We start from the raw sequence: 22,988 nt of genomic DNA, 5'->3' as shown, positions 1-22,988 counted from the left end.
ATTTTTATTAGTAATAACTTATTACTAATAAGTTATTATAGTACGAAACACACTAAAAAATATTAAAAAATAGCATAAAGAAATAAAACTAAAAAAGATTGTTATACACTCGTAAATTATATAAATCATTGACGAAGCGCAACAGAATGAGCATGCCTTTGAGAGTAGGTGTTTATTACCGCGGTTGTTAATGGAGTAGATTTCGGAATAAACCGATATTTAACAGCAATAACAACCGTCGTATAGCTTGTGCACGTAGCTATCGCATACTCTGTCAGTAAATTTTACGATAAAAATAAATACAGATAAGCATAATATAAATAAATGAATTTTTTGTTGCACATAATGATTTTTTTTAATAGATACGTTGGTTATTGTATTTTTACTAATTACATTTTTATTCTTAAGCATACAGCGTATGATAGGCATGCTCAAAGAATTCGCCAGTGGTTATAAATTATAATAAATATTAAGTTGATTAGGTATTTTTTTTAAGAGTTTTAACAGATTCGTTTGAAAACATTTTTTAATACATTTTTTGGCTTTTTGCTTCAAAAATTAGAGAAAAGTGGTTTTGTTCAACGCTTAAATTATTATATTGATTGATTTTTATAGTACCACACAATAATATAATGTGGGTGTTTAAAGTTATGAAATCCTTCAATAAGTTATTTATTTTTCCCAGGGCCCTGCGAAAGATACTGCCGTTCACGTTATTCATTCTTAGTGTAACTAACCAGTTGTTTTTTACGTGTGTACCATGATGCTCTAGAGAGTAGCGAAATATATATTCTGGTCTAATACAAATTTGTAAACAAAAAAATACGTTCGCAGTAAAAACAGTAAAATATTTTCAGTATAAATGTAAACTGTATATCTAGTTATTTTATTTAAAGTGATTTTTACCTGAACCATTTCACTATAGTTTGCAATGTTGTACAAAATTAATGAGATAACATGCATTGCTGCTCCTTTGTTAATACTTAAAAATTATTTTAGATTTTGTTGGTTAATATGTTTAAAAAAAAAAATCAATACAATTTACATACAAGTTATGTAAATATGCTTTGTATCGCTACATTACTCATAGTCAGTATAGTTTAACGCAGTGCTGACCAAGTACGACAGGCGGGCGAAATGTAGCTCACGATCATTTATTAACGGGCCTGCCAAAGGAATTAAAATTTAAAAAAAAATATATTCTAAAAATTTAACGTTTTTAAAACTGAATATAAATGAATATTTATATTAAAACACAAAACAATATTTTAAATTATTATTTATTTATACCTATTTAATATTTATATTTAATTTTATAACAAAATTATTATAATAAATAATTAAATTTATCAGTATACCCATATTAAGATGTGCCTAAAATAAAATATAACATTCAAATCAAAGAAAACATTTAAATTCGTGGCCCATTGTAAATTTATTTTTATTTTTTTATAACCCTCGGTAAAAAAAAAAAAAAGGTTAGTTACTACTGGTTTAACGTATGTGCACTGTGCAGGTTGATGTGTGCAAAAAAAAGTCTTTGAGTTTTGGTGTTCGAAACTCGTGTTGATACGTCGTGTTGTGAGATTGTAAGTAGTAATAAAACAAATGGGTTTTTAGAGTTAAATGTAAATACTGTATGGTATGTTATATTAATTAAAGCTCTGATGCCTAGAATAAAGTTTATATTGGTATTCAATATGATAGAATGAATAAGGAAAGATTGTGCTATTCCTATTTGTCTATTTGTCTGCGACAAATGACTTTATGGCAATACAATTTAATATCGGGATCTTTAAGAAGCCGGCTGAGACAGACCCCTACTCAGAAATATTGTTTCTGACTAGGTATTCCAACTATGCTTTGGAAGTCCAATATTACAATTTACAAATACATATATTTTGAAAGAGGACTTTTGAACTAATGCAATTGGATGTCGAAATCCTTAAGAAGCCGGCTGAGACAAACCTACTCAGAGATATTATCTTGTTCAAAGCATTTACTAAATTGGTTTAATAGTGTTCGTAGAACTGCAGTGTATTATGATACTAATAGTAATTATTATCTATACATGAATAACCATAGAGTATATTCTACTAATGAAATGATGGCCAAACATTTTTTTATAAAATATATCATGTTCAAAATTATTTTTTTTAAACTAGTAGCTTGATAGTTAGTGGTTTATCTGTCATTTCATTGCTTAAGTATAAAATATAACATATGTATTTACTCTTTGAAGTTTTAACGTAATAAATAAAAATATACATTAAAAAAAATAATAAAAAACTGTTACTCGAAAAATAATTTGGAGAAAATCATAAAATAATTTATTTAAAATATAAACGGTGATACGTTTTTAATCTATAGAACTGCTTTATACGATATTTTTAATTTGTTTATACACTAAAAATTTTCAAGAGAATAGATTTTGAACTAAAATATTTTCTGGTTTTGTTACAAATTACATGTATTGTATCAATATTTAAATTTAATTAATTAATTTTATTTGTCTCTTAAAAATCGACTTTTAAACGATTCTACGAGTATGCACGCTAATATTTGTATACATATACATAACTACATAACCATATAAATATTAGATTTTTTTTTTGTTTTCACAATTATCATTATTATTATTCTTATTTAAAAACTTATGAAATAAAATAAATAACTATGGTAATTGTTATTAGACCAAAAGGTTGCCAAAATTTGGATAATGTAACTATGTAAAATATACTATTTTATTTTATTTTATTTTAATAATATTATTATTGGGGGTAGGTACTATTCTTATTTATTGTACTTATGATATCAATATGTTGTTGAATCACTTCGAACGCATTGTGTAACGTTAATTTAATGAAAATTATGATCTCTTTTTTATTGTTATTTTAAAATTATATTAAATACGATTGTAGTTACAAATAATACAATCATTGCGTAATTTCGCAAAATAAATCGTTTTATTATTAAGATGCTGAAAATTCGGTGACACAAATAACAGAAAACGTGAAAATATCCCTTGGTGGTGCCACTCTTCAAATAAAATGAAAATAATAAATAAGTGATGCAAAAGTTTTCAAGAATTAAAGGAATATCATTACTGTCAATGCCCGAAGAAAATTAATTTACAACAGTTGCGTTTCTAAATTACCTATTGAAAATGCTGTGTTATCTTAAATTCATTATATTGAAATCAAAAAATAAATATTATTTATATTTGAGGTTAACACAAAATAAGCAATAAGTGCGATTGAAAGCGTGTATTGAGTTACATAAGTCGGGTTATAAATGTAAAGTAGTGTATTCTTATTATACATTTTAGAAAAGAATAGGTTTCATATTTACGCCTATAATATTAATTAAGTAGTACTATCCAATAACTTTTAACGGGTCGGTAAATAATTCGATAAAATACGAAACATTTTTATTATAAACATATAATAGATAAAATAATATTAAGTAGTGAATTTCCGTGTGTTTGATGCGTGTTTAATAAAATAATGAGTGGTTTTGATTGCAAACCTTTTTAAAATATACGTTGGTGGATTAAACATTATTATATTATTATAATGATAGAAACTCATAGGTAAATATTGTTTGTCTTGGAGTGATTGTTATAAATAAAATTACACCGAGTCAAACTCAATTTAAAACAAACATCCTTCTAGTTAATATTTTTGCTTTTCAGTTTAAAGTGCTTGGCCTAAATACTATACACATTATGCATATCATCCCTTAACGGCTTATCTTGATATTTGTTAACTATTCTGATGTAAATTATTTTTATCAAGTGATTTTATATTATATTTAAGTTGCTTTTTCTTTTATGTATCATCCAAAGCACGTGTCTCAATATACCACTCCTACGGTTTACGATCTTATCATAGCTTAATTTTGGCTATTATTTTCTTCCACCCAACAGTTACCTCACTTTATATTTTATTTAATGTCTAGGTCAGTTGTAGCAGTACATTTTTAATGATCGTAGTTTATTTTTATTCTCTTCCGCATTACCAGAAACTATCTATTTAGATATAACGAGCTATATACAAATAAACTTCATTATAGTATCCCATTTTCTAACTCAGGTTCACACTCTTTTTGAATTTTTCAACGTTATTTAGTTTATCTTGATAACTTAATAATATAAGTTATTTTTAGCTCACTATTCATAACAAATATTTTCCTTAGTATCAATCACATATTTTAAATATCTATATTAGTTATTTTTCCAAAACTATTTTATTTATTTATTTTAAAAAGTTATATCATAATATTTATAAATTAAATTATATTTTAATAACTATTTATAATATCGGCAGGTAAATGTAAAGTTAAATATTAAAATATATTTACATTTATTTAAAAATGTATATACACATAAAAAAATAAATACAATTCCTTAAAAGTTTAATTTTATGTATAAGTATAATAAAAATTATTTAAACTTTTTTTTTTATACTTAATTATTTTTTATAGTTCTCAAATATTTGTACTTTTAATTACACTCATTTTTCAAAATATTTTTATTTTTCATCTACACTTCAACATTTTTGTGCTTTTAATATCTTTTTTTGTGGATCTAAATAAATTTTCATTGTTTAATTTATGTAATACATAAATATATAACTTCCTATAGTAAAATATTGTCGTTGTTCTTTTTAAACTTTTCTTGTTTTTCAGTTAATTACATACAATTTTTAACATTTCATAAAAGAAATATTTAAATTACACATACATATTTACGTATAATATCCTTTGTTTAATAGGTATAATATGTAAAAATGTTCTCAATTTTAACAATGAAAAAGGTTGATGAAATACCTACATTGTATAATAATTTCGTTTGATAAATTGTGTTTAAAGTAAGAGTAAACCATTGTTTTCTTCTCCTTCTCTCCACTAAATATGGATCATTGTTATCATAGTGATTGAAAAATTAATGTAATTTCATACACTCAGTTCATTTTCATATTTGTAAACTTATATACTAGGTACAATATTAGTATTAATGAATAAACTAAGCCATTACAAAATAATATTTGTGGGGATTATAGTTGTTAAGATTGTTATAATATACTGTATATATATATATATATATATATTTATGCATGATATATAGGTAACCTTGTTTATGATAGCTATTTAAGATTATTATATAGAAATAAATGTTTCCAGAATATTCAGAAAAACTAAATCGTACTCTTTTTTCCCCATTAAAACAAAAAAATAAATAAAATCCTGTAAACGTGTTTGCTTTTATTGATTACTTAAATATATATCATATCATCATTTTTATACTTACTCATTTCATAATTATTATTACATATTTTATTGTTTTTTTTTTTTATGCTAGATTATTAAAACTGATAAACTTACAGTCATTGAATTATAAATTCCGATGTCCACTAATATGGGCTACTAAAATATAATATTGAAAATCATAAAGAAAAAATAATAAGACTAAACAATTGTCAGTGTTACAGATGTCTAATCCATGAATATTTAATTAAAAATTTCTATACAAAAATAATAAAACATACCGCAGTTATATCATGTTATTATTACATAACTATATACAATAATTGTATGTTAACGATTTTTTAAATGGTAAACATTTATGGTACAATTACTTTCCAAGTTATAAGCAACAGGTGGTAAATTAGTGACAAATTTGTCTTATTCGTGATTTTGGAGGCTAGAATTAATGAGATAGGCATTAGGCGTTTTGTAACAATTATAACTCTACCAATGGTTATAAATCTAGTAATGTGGCTTATTGTGGCGCGTTGGTTGCTGCCAGTCGCGTAATGCAACTGTGAGTAAGTAACGGCCACAACTACTACTAGTTCCCGGATGGGTGACCACCCAGGCTCGTAGTAGTTAAAAACCTTGCCACACAAACACGTGTTTGCTATCAACCGTAATAACCATAAAAATCGTAAAAACAACCTACATGTATCAACCTTACCTCTAACCACAGTTCATAACCCCTACAACAGCTAATGTCCCTAGTTGCCGGGCTTAAGTTCAATAACAAAAAAAAAAAAAAAATTCAGTTATATGTAGTAAATTACAGAGAATAAATATTTTGATTGATATTATTTTTCATTATTTTCTAAAATATTACGTACATAATTAGTAATATTGTATAAAAACCCATAAAAATTAATTTTATTACTAGCCGTTTACACTGCATCACAATATCGGTGAATATTTTAAATTATTGAATAATAATTTATAAATTGTTATCAAGTTATTTAAAAAGTTTTACTTAAAAAGATTTTTTAATTAATTTCACATAATTTATTAATTTAAATATATTTCTAAAAAATCCATTTAGTAGACTGTTTTTTGTGTAATCGATATGACGATTTATGTGTCATTGATTAATTTCATAAAACAAATAATTTTAATAACATTTACTGGCTCTATATAAAGCCATTTTTTTTCTGTTTAATATTCATTTATAATTGGAATCCGTATTATACCCATACTATATTTTTCAAATAAGAACAGATTTTTACTGAATTTTTAATTTTTCTATTTTTGTCACGATTTCCACGTTTTAATAATTTTAATTAAAAGCAGATCGTTAAAATGTCTAGTACGTTTTATGCATTATTTAAAATGACAATAATTTGTTTGTTCATATTCCAAATTCAATCGCGAGTTTTTTTTTATAATTTACTTACTATAATTAAATGATTATAATCTATACATCCTCTGAAATCTGTGGTTCTAATTTATTATCTGAAATTACCAAGAATAATAAGAAAAAATAATAATTAAATATTTATAATATTCCCTTGTGGTCTTGAATATATTGATATTAAAATTTGTATTTAAATGATAGAAGTAATAGTTTTAAGCAAATTGGTACACAAATATTTTTTTTATTATATTTTATTTCACTGTGATAAATTAAATGAAGACTAAAATTAAATTTTTATTATCAAAATATTTCATCTAAAATTTATTAGTACTTAATAAAAATGTAAAAACGTTTTGAGAAATTCATAATACAATATATTTGTCATATTTAATGTATATATACAATATACATATATACACATTACACACACACGTGTATATAAATATTTAAAGGTTAAAAAATACTAAAAATATATTACATGCAATTTTAAACTAAAATTTAACTAAATTCTAATTGAATATTATATTATTATAATAGGTATTAATTTAATAATATAAAAATATATGACAAATTTATGAACATTTCAGATAGGTAATTCAGCTTGTTCAGTAATTTCAATGTTTTATTTAATATTGCATACGATTGTATTAAATTGAAACATTGGAACTGAAATATAAATCTATGTAGTTTATTGAACAAAAACCAGTATTGTATATGTATATTTTTTAAATTAAAAAGCAAAGATAACGTTTTCAATTCAAACACAAAGGCCAACACAATTTAAAATTAAACTATTATTAATAATAATGCAGTTTGGTTGGTAAATAATGAAAAATTTACATATGATTACTTTTTTTAGTAAAAATTATCATGCTTACATCTTTAATCATAACATTATGAATCTCGTAAAATTAATTTTCCAAGATTATAGTAACTAAAAAAATATTATTAACCAATCATTTCAGGCATAATAAGAGCCACTATACAATCTCTATGACTCCATTTAATATGCTTCATTCAATTGATTAGGTAGTCTGTTGTCAAGCGTTTCAAATTACTCGTAATTCACAAAGGATACTAAGATATTTATCACGCTGGGTGTAAACTTCTAGGGATTAAGTCACGGAGTATACATTTAATGAATATAAAATCATAGTTATTCTGTTGCAATAATACATATTATAAATAAATCGCTTAAAGGTAATTATCCCTAACGCACTTCACATGGCATAGAATATAACCATATTCTAACCTAACCTAACGATATAATAATGTTCTATAGCAAAACAGATAAATAAGTTCAATAATGTACATTTTTTATAGTTTAAACTCCATTTAATAATACTCAATAATCTGTTGTGTTTTATTATTTCAGTTAGTAAAATAATATAGTATTTATATTTTCAATTCAAAAACAACTGTGTTTGACAATCAAAAGATATTGGATTGATTCTATATCAGATAGAGTCGTTCTCATTCTGAATTTAGGTCTAATTTATTAATAAAGTAATACCTACCGCGAATTTGTTATTTTTAGAGCTATAAAATACACGATGATAGACTTTTTTCAAAGGACTTCCATAAGAAGAGGAGGTTGGACCACTTTGATATTTTAAGCTACGAGTTAACCATTGGTTATACTAGAAATTATTATGTACGAGATTTTCATATTTCTTGTAATTGATTGTAACAGTTTTCGATTAAAATAATTAGATTTATATACCTATACCCTAGGCTAGATTTAATGATTTAATCAGTATTGTGTAATAAATCACGTGTTATACGAGTATACTGTAATCCTAATTTCTGAATACGTAAATTGTATCTAATATCAAAAATTTGAGGGGACTTGTTCATCCATTTTTTTTTTTTTTTTAATTTATGTACTCCCTATTTCTTATATATTATTTATACTCGTATATGCTGATATTTTCTAATAATTATTTAAAAATAAATTCAATGTTTAACCGATATAAGAATAATATAAATTAACTTATTTTATATATTGTTTATTTCATTTTTTTTTTTTTTTTTTTGTCAATTGTATCAATAAATAATCTAGTATTTAGTTTAAAATGATCATATAATAACAATATGTTATGTAATATAATACATAATTTTTTGAAAGAGAATATAAAACCAAATATTTATTTTTATTTTTATTTGAATTTTATTTTAAAAATATTTTTTACTTATCAAATTTTAATTTCTACTCCTTGAATAAACGTGAACATAGAAAGATTTTAAATTACCAGTCTAACCAGATACATTGATAGATTAAACTTAAGTATAAATTAAAAAGTATCAGTTGAAATTTAAATTTCGAACATTTCATATTACATCATAATTTTCAGATGTGAATTATAAAATTTATAAGTGAATGGATATTTTAAAGTTGTAATATAGTTGTTTTAATTATAATAATATTGTAAAAAAAAAAAAAAAAAACAATATTATTTATTATTAAAATACTATGAAAATAAAGAAAAATGAGTAAATTATTAAACATTTTGATAAAATGAATTACATTAATCAAAATATAAATGAGTTCTCGTTTGTTCAATTTTTAAACCATATAAAAATTATTAAATATAAATAAATACGTTATATTTCATACATAAATATAATAGTAATATAAAAAAAAAAATTATAATATTGAAATTAATAATATTCAATAGAACCCCATTGAAAAAATATTTTTTTTATACTTGCATAAAAAATGAAAAAAACTAGTTTTAAATAAAATTATCTAAAGTGTCTGTTGCTACAAGGTTATTGAAAAACAATATTGTTGTGTCTTTAAAAAAACTGTATTCCTATATGCGATTATTCATAAAGTTAACTTTTGATATTTTTTGATATTTTTCGAAAAGTCTTTACAAATAAAAACTTTAAATAAATATAAGACAGTGTGATATTAAAAATATATAAACAGTTCTTATGCATTTTTTACATTTTTTTTTTTCAAATACAAGTATTTATTTTTGCTATTTACTGATACTTTAGGTCACACTTCAATATTATCACTGTTTCATGTAGTTGTTGTCAATTTGTACGGATTTTACGGTAGTATTATATTTAAATATAATTACTTTTAGGTAAACATAAAAATACTCTTCTCTGATTTGTATAGCACATAACTTACGCAAACTTCTTATAAATCATTACAGTATTACGTATTCCTATAAATACACAAATGCAGTAAACACGGAGCCTACGACAGTTTTCATCATTTGTAATAATAATAATATTGATATTATTATTTATGTCAAAGTAGGTGAGCAATCTTTGACAGTAAAATCATGCAACTAAAACCATCAAACAGTTATATTATGATAGGTATGAATTACTATTACAAAGGTTTCGATTGAATACGCTACATTGGCAACGGTATACTATGTGTCAGTCATAAATTGTATGTTATTATTTATTTTTACTTAGGTACTAAGTCTATCATCAGTAACTATAATAATAGTATAAAAGCATCCTTAGAATTTTTGAAATGCAATTTAAATAATTTCTTCAGACGTTTAATATAGTAACGATCATAAATAAAATTAAATAAATAAATAATGTTTCACACATTTTATTTATACTTAGGTAAACTCGAATTAACTCACAACTTGTAATAGTACGATAATATTAATAACACCATTATGAAAGTAAAACAATTCATAATACTACATACTTGTGGCTAAGTTAAGATATGTATTAAAAGCCAGATTTAAATAAAAAAAATAAAAATAAAAACTCATTTTTATTTTAATAATATGCTTGAACCATACGGCTAAAAATTTGACCACAATCATTAAAATTACAAAAAATCTGTTTACATTTTTTATTAAAAAAACAATTTATATGAACAAATGAGCAATAAATATACAGATTCCCGGTAAAATTTAATGAGATCGGCGTGTTTCAACAAGACAGATTCACTTAAAAGGATATAACTTGAGATATTTAAAATTGATGCGGATCATGTAAAGGAGCACCTGCAGCTGTAGTACTCGAAATATTATATTTGCAACCTATACAACATGTCTGGTATCGTAGATCACCACAAATATCTTTGTGAGTAATAAAGTATTCTTGGAACTAAATGCGACGGTCGCATCGATATCGTCTACTTATTAATTATATTGGAAGTCAATTTCGTTAAAATCTGATCACCACAAGGGCAAAACAAGATTCTTTGATGGAATACCGCAAACGTCCGTCGCACAACTGCCTGCAACATTATTTACCACCGACCTCGGTTTTAAGATGTTATCTACTTCCATCCCGAGTAATCTTAAGCTCTAATTTGTGGTATGCACATTTATTCTATGTTATTATATTTCTCGGCACATTCAAAAAAATTAAAACTCTACCGTTATTACCATTTTTATTCTAGGTATTCATAATTCTCTTACACTTTTTCATTTTTTGTCATCCGATTCGCTCGTATTATCTGTATGTTTCTCTTCAAAATAGCTTTGTCACTACTTATTGTCAGTATAGTAAAAAATTAACGTCATAAAATAATATGACCAGTGCTTGTAACTTCTTTTGTTTTCCAATTACTTTAGTTACCATGCATTTAACATCTGATTTAACATGGATAAATAGAACTATTTCAAATCCAAAAATTATCATAATATATTTCAATCCATTATCAAATTTTTATTCATAGTGCATTTTTTTATATTTTAGTTTTACTCAATATATCTATACATTTTTGTTGTTGTTAATAATACGATAGGTTTTTCAATATATAACCATAACCATTATATTACAACAAATGAGATAATGCTATATAAAAAGTATATTATATTATTATTGAAATTATTAAACATGTAAAATTAGTCATAGTTGATATTATTAATAGATAACATAAAATTTGTCTATAAATAAAGATAAATTATGAAATGTATATGGATGAAGATAGAGATAAAATAAAAAAAACTTGAAAATATCTAGATAAAAATAATTAATGTATTTTATATAGCACGTTATTGGCATGTGCGTGTACTTGCAAGAGCTCTCCATTATTTATTTTACACTACAGACATACTAATGATCACTTTAATAACGAACGAACACATTTACATCACGCACAGATTTAGAAAATTGTCTATATTTATATTACATTCGGTGCCGAATCCCTTAAAGTAATAAAAATAATATAAAGCAATAGAAAACAAATATATTTAAATAGTCATCATAAGCATAAAAAAATGATTCGGATATAAACACTTATTTTATAAAAAAATGTAAACGCATTTAACACTGCATATTTAGTATATTTGTTGTGCATACGTATGAAGGATTTATTTTTTCTTGCTGTATCAGTTATTAAACGCTGTATATTTAAATATTTAAATTGTCTACAAACCAAACACCAATCTATTTACCATATCATATTTTTCTAATCAATTATAATGGTTTAAAATCAATTGTATAAGCTTCATAAATGCATTAGTACATTTAAGTATGAAAAGTAAATTGTTTGAAATCTTTTCAGATTATTTATTTATGTAAACTTCATTTTTAACGAATAGAATGCTCTCAAAAATTGCTTATTAGTAATAAAATTACCTATTGTGTTCTCAAAATTGAAAATATATTTGGTTTTTTTATGGTTCTAATGATGTAAAAAAAAAAAAAATACAGAAAAAAAAATAAAAATTTAAATATGAAAATACTACTAAGTTTCATTTAAAATTATTTTATTATTATAAAATGATTACAATTATATTAGTCGCTATTAAAATATATTTATTTAGTGAAATAACTGTTATAAGTTAAAACTTATTAAAAAGTATTAGAATAAGAATAAATAATAGTATGGGAAAAATATTTGAATATTACTTAAATGTGATCATTTTATATAATTATATTGACTAAATTTATCAATTATATCACGAAAAAAAGTGAAAGTTCCACGTAATTATGCAATAACGCCGATTTTTATACAAGTATATCAATTCGTTAGAAAATATTGATTATGAAAATGTTCTAAATAAAACTAAAAAGGTATTGAAAATATTATGTCTTAAGTCTAAAAGCGTGGCGAAAATAGTAAATATGCCTTTTAAGATATTTATTGTGTTGTCAATTTGAAATGTCTATATACCAAAAGTTTTATGATTTTGAAAGTCTTAAATTTTTCTAAGCCAATAACTTTGAAAGTGATCGCTTTTCCTCGAAAAACGGTTATCTGTTTCCCGAATAAGAACAAAATCCGTGACTTTGGTTAAAAAAAAAAAAATAGGTAGTCATACTAGTGGAATTTGGTCGTTATAATATTATTAATCTTTTCTATTTGTTCACAGGGAATTTCTTGTTTATTTACGGTCATAAGAACACACCACATATCTACATACGCAGTCCGTACTACACCACTGGCGTGTTTGATAACAACGGGTGTTCGCTGTCATTTCAAATGCACACCAACGTCAGTGTACCCAGTCAAGTGTCGATAATGCTAAAGACTGAGAATTATACATCATTAATTCAGGATAATGTCGAAAACAACTCTCCAGTGTAAGTATAAAACCACCCTTAAACGTTATGTAACTATTATCAACGAAGCTATGGTGGCTTGACGATGTGGTATATATGTATATTGTAAACAAGCTTTTCATCCAAAAAAAAAAAAATACAAATAATTATTAGTTAACCATAAAAAATATTAATATAACTCTAGATTTTTCAGAATATTTTTAAATACTTTTGTACTATCATGATATCTAAACTAGTAATTACCATACATTTTTCACGTTGTATATCTAGATTATCGTGACTAAAATCGACTACTATAATATAAATACAGCATATTTCTTCATTTTAAAAAGTGGGAGTTAGGCGTCTTTCCACACATATCCACCTTTGAGGTTCACTCATATAAGAAATAATTTACCTAGAGATTATAACAATATAATAATATACTACTAATAAACATGGTAATTTTTTAAATGTTATTGCAAAACAAAATTTTTGATTTTCAATTATCCTATATATAAAAAAAATTAAAAATATCAATTTTAATATAAAATAAATGCTAATATTATGGTAGTCTTGATGATCTGGATGATTATAGCATAACAATTAAATTATTAACGCTAACTTGGAAATACTAAATATATCAGAATAATTTGTTTGTAAGTGCTAAAAACGTTTTAGTTTATATTATTTGTATTTTACATAAAATTTTAATCACAAAAACATTAGAATACTTATCACATTTGCATGCTAACTATGAAGATTCGGTATTACTTGTTCAACATTTCATAATATTTTAAGTTAGTCATTTTTATAGTTAATAATATTATACGTTACCATTAAATATTACACACAATTAATATGATTTCATAATTTTTTGAACAGCTAATAAATATTTAAAGACTAATTAATGGTAACATGTTTTTAATTTGAAAACTTTTGAATTAAAAAATCTTGTTAAAGTTGAGCACATTTGTCATTTTTTTTTTACTTCAATTTAACTTAACTATAAGTTTGACTAACTGGGATATTAATATTGTGGTGGATGTAATAGCTAAGAGTTTCTCAATGTTTAAAATATTTCAATACCATGATTTTTTATTATATTATGAATAAATATAGTAGAATATTACCTTAATAATTAACTAAGAATTTCTGTAAGAGTGATCCCTCTGCATAAACGTACAATTTTTCAAGATAAACCTATTTATTATAAGTATTCATAATTAATCTATAATTTTTAAAAACTGGAACTATATTAACAACCATAGAAATTTTATTGCTATTGTTGTGATACACATCATCGAGTAAATCTTCATGTTGCAATATCTTATGAGGATTAATACCATACAAAATTTGTTACACATTGTAATGAATGGCTTAAGCATCAAAGTCTTACAAAGTTTATGTGTACAGAAATACCCGTATACATTATTAATAATTGTTTATTTTAATTTTCATATTTGTTAAAATATATTGTAGACATGAATCATTTTAGAGCTGTGACATTTGATTACATGAACTGTATATAGATAATATTATAAATATTTCAATTGCATACACATTTGTTTTACAACATACATATTTTTTATGTTTAGAAGTTCTATTTTTATTTTTGTTTAAATACTACAGTAAAATGATATATTATTAAACTTAAAATCAATACAATTATCTATGTTATCACTTATGTTGTTTTAATTTTGGAGCGAGTTAAAACTATATAAAATATTAATAAATAAAAATTCTCATAACTTGCTTAAAAATTAAAAAATCGTATTGATAGTTAACCAATAAAAATTAAAACGGTTTTCGTTATTTTAAATCATGAATTCACAATTAAAAAAAAAAATATCTCAGATTTAAAACAATAGATATTTGAAACTTAAACATTTTAACAATCATATTGGCTGTCTTATATTTACTAACATTTAATTACTTTTGTATGAGTGGTTATATTAGTAGTACATGTATATTATAGGTATCTCAACGCAGTTAACCACCATAATTAGTTCATGAATAGTTCAAATTTATTTTTTAAAACATCCGATTTTCAACTATTACTTACTGAATACCTTATATACCTACTTAGAAATGCTTTTTTTTTGCAAATTATTTCAAACAATAGTATTTACCACATTCAAAAAAAAAAAAAAATGAAAATAATATCATGGCCTTGATGATTGTTTATATTTTTATAGATATTGGGAGAAAAAGAAGATATTGTTGGGTCGACAGACAAGACAAGTTATTATTGAAATAAATATCAAGCCTGGATCACATGTCGCCATTGATGATATCAGATTAGAAGATTGCTTACCAGGTAATTATATAAATTATATTATGTTCAAATTAATAAAATATACAAAATACATTAAAAGAATAAAACTTAAAGTAAAGTATGAAATAACGAATTATACATAAATTTATTTATCATTGTATAACACTATTTTCATCATATTCCACTCATTTTTATGACTTTGAGATGCACACATAATATAATAAAATAATTTTATATTCGTTACTTATTTTATTCATTAATTTAACAACGTAAAGATATTTTAGATATTATGTCCTTATATAATGTATCTGTGTTACATAATTATAGTAAAGATTATTTTCTAAGATCAAATTTGGATAAACAATATGATAAATATAATGAATTAGTTTCACAGTTATAAAACCGTTCAATACAAATGAGTACGTATCTACATTATATATTAGTCACAAAACCTGAAACAATTATGTATTTAAAATCTAAAATCATTTTTTTTTTTGTATTTATACTTTGATGTGATACGAAGATATGGAAATTCATTACGGAAAGTCTACGAGCAGAAGAGTATGTCGTGAAGTCGGTGTTGGTGATCATTTCATCACCGTGGTAGTCTGTCAGGCGGTGTGGTTAAGAACTGAGTAGATGAGATAACATGTTTTAAATATAGAAGATATTATATTTATATTAATTAACATAATAGTATAATAATAAATAAGAAAAATTATTGTGTTATGGAAGGTACGGTAATATTTGATCGTTGCACAATATAAAAAATTATTAGTGAAAAATAAAAACAAGAAAATAGTCGATGTGACAATGCTCGTATTTCGGTACCACAGAAGAGAAAGAGTGGCTTTTACCATTAATGATACATCGTACCCGACACGATATTCCGTCTCACCACGTGTCATATTTGAAAATGATGTGAAATTTTTGATTCAACGTATCGTTGTATTATATATTGGTGGTTAAATATTAGTAGACAAGTCACTTATATGATGTACTTCAAGCTATTGTGAGCTATGTCAGACACATCTTTGACAGTCATTTTAATCGAGGACAATAAACTAAGAACAAATGTATCGAAAGTGATACAATTGACAAACCACTGTTATTTTTAGTTGGATTCATATTATTATCCAGAACCATATTATCAAAAAATCTAAAAATCAAAGCTAACACATGGCTTTGCTACGACCTATCATGACTCTAAAAATAAAAAAAAATAAAAAAATAAAAACAAGGCTCGACATATTGACTCTTGAAGTAAAATACTATAACAAAAACGTATGGCCCGTAGTGAAATCCAAAAAGTGTTGAAAAATAGACGAAAAAAAATTGTTGAACGACTATGCATTAGGAGGAAAATTATGAAATGATTGATGTAGGGTGGGCAGCCTGGGGAAAATGATACCGTGATAACAATAGTAATTGAAGAAGGGTGTTTTTCCGGGTCAACGGTAAAAATACCAGTAAGTAGACCATGCCTGTGATAGGATGACCGTATAATAAAGAGAAAAGTAGATCCAAAAACTAATAGAAGAGAATAATAAGTTGAAGTCAGAGAAAGCTGAAGAAAAATATGTTTTAGAATATGGCCTTGAATACGAGGTACTGATATATTATATACATTAATATACACTAAAAATGTCTCACATGGCAAAAATATCACGCCATAATTTCTACGTTTGAATTAATAAATGGTTATGTTTAAGTTCTTATATTTTGAATACATTTCTTCTTCACGTCCGACGATTAACGTTATATCGAGGTTAGAATAATTATTGTACAGTCGAATTCGCTTATAACGATCTTCAAGGGACCAAGAGAATCTGATCAATATAACCGAACTTCGTTTAATCCGGATTATAAAAAGTAACTTAATTTTTTTTGAAAAATTGAATTATAAACACAATTTTTACTGTATTATTTTATTTAAGATTACATATTTTAACATTAAAGGTATATTTAATTTTTAATAAAAGTACACAAATGTATAGTATATTTATGTTTACGATTTTTTGAAAAATAAATTGTTATAGTGCTTTGTTTATAATTTGAATAAGATTTTTTATCAAAATTAGAAATTTTTTTAAATGTTATTGATGCTTCTGGCGTATTTATATCGCTGTTTACCAAAACAAAAATACGCACCTGATCAATACAAAAATAAACTTCTGAAATAGACGATACTTTCAATAAGTATGCCGTATAAAATATACGTTTCGTGCAAGACACATTATCTGTTACAGATAAGATTAAGAAATTATTATTGTTTCGTACGAAATCAAATTTACTACTTGTGCATATATTATTAATTGCTATAGGTGAATATAAAAAACCATTTTCATTTCAAAATAACATCGCTATATCCGGATTATCGTTGTAACCGATATCGTTACATACGACTAAAGGTATTACACATAAGATATAAAAACCAACCGAATACATTGCTTAGAATCGTTTCACCCGGAATATCGTTATATACGGCATCGCAATAAGCGAATTCGACTGTATTTGATTTAACTATTTTAATAATATGGTCATTAGTGAAGTCAAATCTTTTTTTTTTTTTTTTTTTTTTTTTTTTTTTATTATTTTACGTATTACGAGACAACGAATAATTTTAATTTAATTACTTAACATTGTTATGTTTTATTTCGTTTTAAGATCATTGTTTTATAACAGGTATCGTCACGACCTTTCGTGCGGGAGTGCGTGTATGCTGTATGACACTTATTGTCACCCAGTAATTCTTGGTTATGACTTATGTACATTGTTTGTTTGATTGTTTAACCCGAACTCACAATTATAGTTAACGCGGTCGGTTTATATTGCGATCATCTGAAATAGAACATAATTTTACGTTTGTTCGAACTTGATACGTGTCGTGACTTATCGCCGCCGGGGACCGGTTCACTTGGGTGGATAACCGACGCGTTATAGCTTTTGTCGTCGTCAGATAAAGGTCGTCGTCCAGCCGCCGACAGTCCTTTTCCCTCGCTGGTGCCGAAAACACCTCGGCCCGTGGCTGTTGCAGTGTGCAACACGTCGTTCGATCCGCCATTTCAATACGTATGATTTGATTTCGGCCTTTGTGCGTTGCCATACCACGGCGTGTTGTTGTGCCGATTTCGTTCGGTTGGTCGGCGGTGTTTGCGTTAGGGACGTCCGGGTGTCGCTGTCGCCTTTTGTGCACGTGATTGCCGTGTGTCTTTGTGTGTTACTGATTGAATGTACATATATAAATATATCTTCGTGGACCGTGTCGGCTGGTACATCGTATCCGGCCGCTGATAACTATTTCCATTGCGTGATTATAATTGTTATTATTATTATCATTATATATGTACATTTGATCGGGCGCCCACTATTCTGTATGATATACAATCGTCGTTATTATTATATTATTTTGTGCACGACGTGCTATGTATAAATTTTCGTTTTTTTTTTTATTATTTATCATTTAATTTATACTTTATATTAATCCTAGGCATCATTTCAGTTTAGTCTTCTCGGCCAAATGCTAGCTAATAGCCGGCAACGCATCAACATTTGATCAAAAATGAATGATTTGTACTTTGTAGTTATATCATAGTGCTATTTTTTATTCACAGAAATAGCCTATAAAGCTGCTTTTCGAGACTTTAACAGTTCATTGTTATACTTAATTTAGGTTAAGAATATTAAAGATCTCATTTACAAAAAAAAAAATAAATAATAAAATAAACATCATCAACAACCAATCATTAAGAGTTTTTGGAATTCAAAAATAAAACAAACATTATTTACGGATAAAAAAAAATAAAATAAAATTTAAAATAGTAGGATTTACATAATTATTACTATGTAAGCACCTATATCATATTATTCATTTTTATAAGAAAATACAAGGCACCTGGATGTTAATATTGCCCAGGTTTATTCAAGATGTTATTTATAGCTGACTATTTATATGCTGCCTATTCATTTTTTTCCCACTGCAAATTTTACCTTTTGTAATTTCTGGTCTTTTAGTTACATATATAGCAACCGGAATATTTTTTTGCGTGTACTAAATTTTATTTTATCAAAAGAAACCGAAAAGTTTATTTGTTTAAAAACGTTTTTCACTTTCTGTTCAATTACTGTTTATTTTTAGCGTTTCACTATATTTTTCTTGTAACATAATAGAAGTTCCTAATCCGCCCGATTTATAATTTAGGTATGAAACAAATATTGTTGAGTATCATTGTAAGAATTTCACGTATGATTAGAAAATATCCCACCAATTGCATCTAATAAATTATTGATTTTAATATAACGTATCGTTTAGATGTTTAATAAGAATAATGTAATGTATATTTTTACTTATTTTTTTTTATAAAAATAAGAATTTATAACTGTGATTTTCTAATATTATTCAAAAATATCAAATTTTTCTTATATTTTAATTATGTAAAATTTTATTTTCCAGAATATTTTACTGGCATAACTGATAATGGTTGTCCAACAGACTCACATTTTTTGTGTTCCGATAACATGACGTGTATACCGTATCATCATGTATGTGATATCAGTCCAGATTGTCCCGATGAAACAGATGAAACCGAAAGCTGTTGTAAGTATATATATATTTAATTTTTTTCAACAGATATTGCCAATACATTTTGGTATGCAGGTATTTCTTGTTTTCGTAGAAGCACATAACACAAAAATGGTATCTTCTAAATTGCACGAATATCGATTACTTTTGGGTAGTTACTTGGTCGCGATTAATTAAAAACCCCCAAAGCACTGGAAAAAAAATTAATTAAAGGAAAAATTGCTTTCATGTAATATTGTTAATAATAACGACGCAAAATGTATCGAATAAGAAATTGGATTGATGAATGTTGGAAATATTATATCAATCTAATATGTAATTGAATTAAATTATTTTATTTTATAATAACTATTTTAATTTGTGTATTATACTTATTGAGATTTAAGTCTACTGTGTCGTATATTTTATACTAAAATGAATTATTAACAAATTAATTAATTTTCGTTAAATTAGTCATGTAAAGTATTAAAACCTCCGGCAAAATATGACGTACTTTAAATTATTGCAGTAAAATTAGGTTATATATGAAACTTATTAACATATTGTATATTTAATGTTTTAACGTTTAAAAAGATGTTTTAATTAATTTAATAATGCAGTAAAAGCTTGGATAAAGCTTAATACAACATTTATTACGTAATATATTTTAAACTTTTAATAAGTATGTGCTTACAAAAAAAATAATATTGTATAACGTCGAAAAGTATGATAAACATTGTTTATCCGTATATTATGAATATACGAATTAATGTACAGAATACTAATGAGACAACAATATAGGGGAAACAATTAATATAGGTACCATGAAAAATTGTATTAATCATATTAATATTAAAAATGCAACTAATATTTGTATCTGTATTAATCAGACGATCGCCTAACACAGTATGAAATAAATTATAGTTGAATTCAAAAGTAAATTATATACTATGATTAAAATATTTGTATTTAATTAAAATAATTGACTATCATTGAATTTGAAAAGAATAATTATTGTTATTTTCGTACTCTTTAAATAATGCTTAAATACATATTTCGATTTTTTTTTTTTTATAAGTGTGAAATTATAAATTGAATAATTTGAGATTCATAAAAATCATTAATAAATATTGTACTTATAAGTAATTTCTTAGAATAATTTTGTAATTTTGGAAGTTCGGAAAAAAATGATAAATAAATCCAACCTTGTTTTCAACAAATAATTCAGTATTAACAAAATGCTTAGTTCCAAACTGTGTTCTAATACAATATTAAAATGATTCTTAAGCACAGCTTAAAATTTATTGTTAATAGTTTACATAGTATTATTATTTGAATGATATTGTATATATCTTTCAAAAATGCTTTTTTTTTTTTAAATACATTTTAGGATGTATTTATATTTTAATAAATTTAATATGTACCTAATTATAGAATACTATGGCTTGATATTTTTCATCTATTAAATTTATTATTAATAAAATAAAATCTTGATAAAAAAAATATGTCTAAACAGTTATTTCTTGATATGTAGATGTAATTATTAAATTCAAGCGCTTTATTTCTAAACTCTTAACATTTCAATGCCATACGATTACTCACGATAATTATAATTTTCGAATACGTTCAAAGAATTTATTTTATCTGATTTATTTAATGATCTATAATGTTACGCCTCGCTAGATGAATCATAAATCAACACAATAATGAAAACGTGATGTATGAAGTGTAGAAAAACATTTATTTAACGTTAACTTCGAATACAAAAATAAAATATGTAAGATATAAAATAGTGACTGGTGTTACGACCTGAGTCAAAAGTACTGACAAGTAATACCGTGAGTGGTATTACAACCTGCCTCTGAATGTCTCAAATATCTCTAACTATCTATCGAACTTTTGCACCGGTTTCCTTTGTATATGATCCAAACATAAAGAACATAAAGGTCTTAGTGGTGGTGACTCTTCTGTTACGAGGGATCTCGAAACATGATTTCTGTCGATTCGTATCCTTATCAGCGGGATGTCGAATTTCGACTTTTCCAAGAAAAGATGTGTTCTTATACGTTAATGATTAAATTAAAATAATATAACGTTCACGCTCTCCCTCTCCGTCTTGACCTCTACATGCTTGTATTATTAATTATTTAATGAAAACTGATCACCACATTTTACTATATGTATGTTAAATTATTTGATTTATATATATATATATGTGTGTGTGTGTGTGTATCATAGAGTTCGTAATAATACTTAAAACTTTAAAATTATCACTACATATATTGTATTAAGTTAAAATGAAGTAAGATTACTGATTTTTAGTCATGTTATATGTTTTGTTTTAGATACTTGATTTAAGTAATTTATACTGTGTATCTTTGTGTTTCTCAGCTTTTTTTGTCTGTTTCGACTTCATTTTTTTTGTTTTAATAAAAATAGAATAAACTCTTATTTTAATAATCCATGTTTTTCTACGTAGGAAATATTCTCTTAGTTATTTCATAATTAATTATTTTATAGTCTATAGTATGCGTTGTTTTGTTTTGTTTTTGTATGAAATAAATTAAGTAACCATCTTGTTATGATTATTTTTATAATACATTAACCTCGATATAGTTATTCTAAGTGTTATGTTTACACTTGCTTATAGCTTTGTTAATGTAAATTTCAACATACATACTTTGATAGATTTGTTGTGTACCTATATACATTGTCATAAAATATATAAATATATATTAGGTTAATTTTATACTCATAAAAACATTTACCATATTTAAAAACCCCTTGCTGATCATATGCTTAATATTTGTTCTTACAAATAACTCAAATGTTAGCAAACTGGTGTTTATCATTTTAAAAGCATTAGTTACAGAAACGACGAACTTTATCAAATTATTTTAACCAAACAACGTATAGAACATTGATTATTGCGCCCCTTTCATTCGTTTGTCATCATTGTGCTTGTACATTTTTCATAAATCCCGTAAAATAATAAATTACTGCGC

At 24.8% G+C, this 22,988-nt stretch overlaps 1 protein-coding gene across 2 annotated transcripts in view; it reads left to right on the top strand.

Annotated features, from left to right (window-relative positions):
• Positions 1 to 22,988, top strand: part of LOC112592460 (ALK tyrosine kinase receptor-like) — a 336,409-nt gene that overhangs the window by 253,990 nt on the left and 59,431 nt on the right. For both annotated transcript variants that reach the window (XM_025336511.1, XM_025336510.1), the window contains exons 3-5: positions 12,976 to 13,186; positions 15,343 to 15,464; positions 19,876 to 20,019. In XM_025336511.1, coding sequence (XP_025192296.1) covers positions 12,976 to 13,186; positions 15,343 to 15,464; positions 19,876 to 20,019 — 477 coding nt within the window. The remainder of the gene's footprint in view (positions 1 to 12,975; positions 13,187 to 15,342; positions 15,465 to 19,875; positions 20,020 to 22,988) is intronic.

The sequence above is a fragment of the Melanaphis sacchari genome, unplaced genomic scaffold, assembly GCF_002803265.2.
Source record: "Melanaphis sacchari strain LSU unplaced genomic scaffold, SCAv2.0 Contig177_pilon_pilon, whole genome shotgun sequence".
In the NCBI taxonomy this organism is placed as follows: Eukaryota; Metazoa; Arthropoda; class Insecta; order Hemiptera; family Aphididae; genus Melanaphis; species Melanaphis sacchari.
The sequence above is the reverse complement of the archived record's forward strand: the minus strand, read 5'-3'. Positions and strand labels throughout refer to the sequence as shown.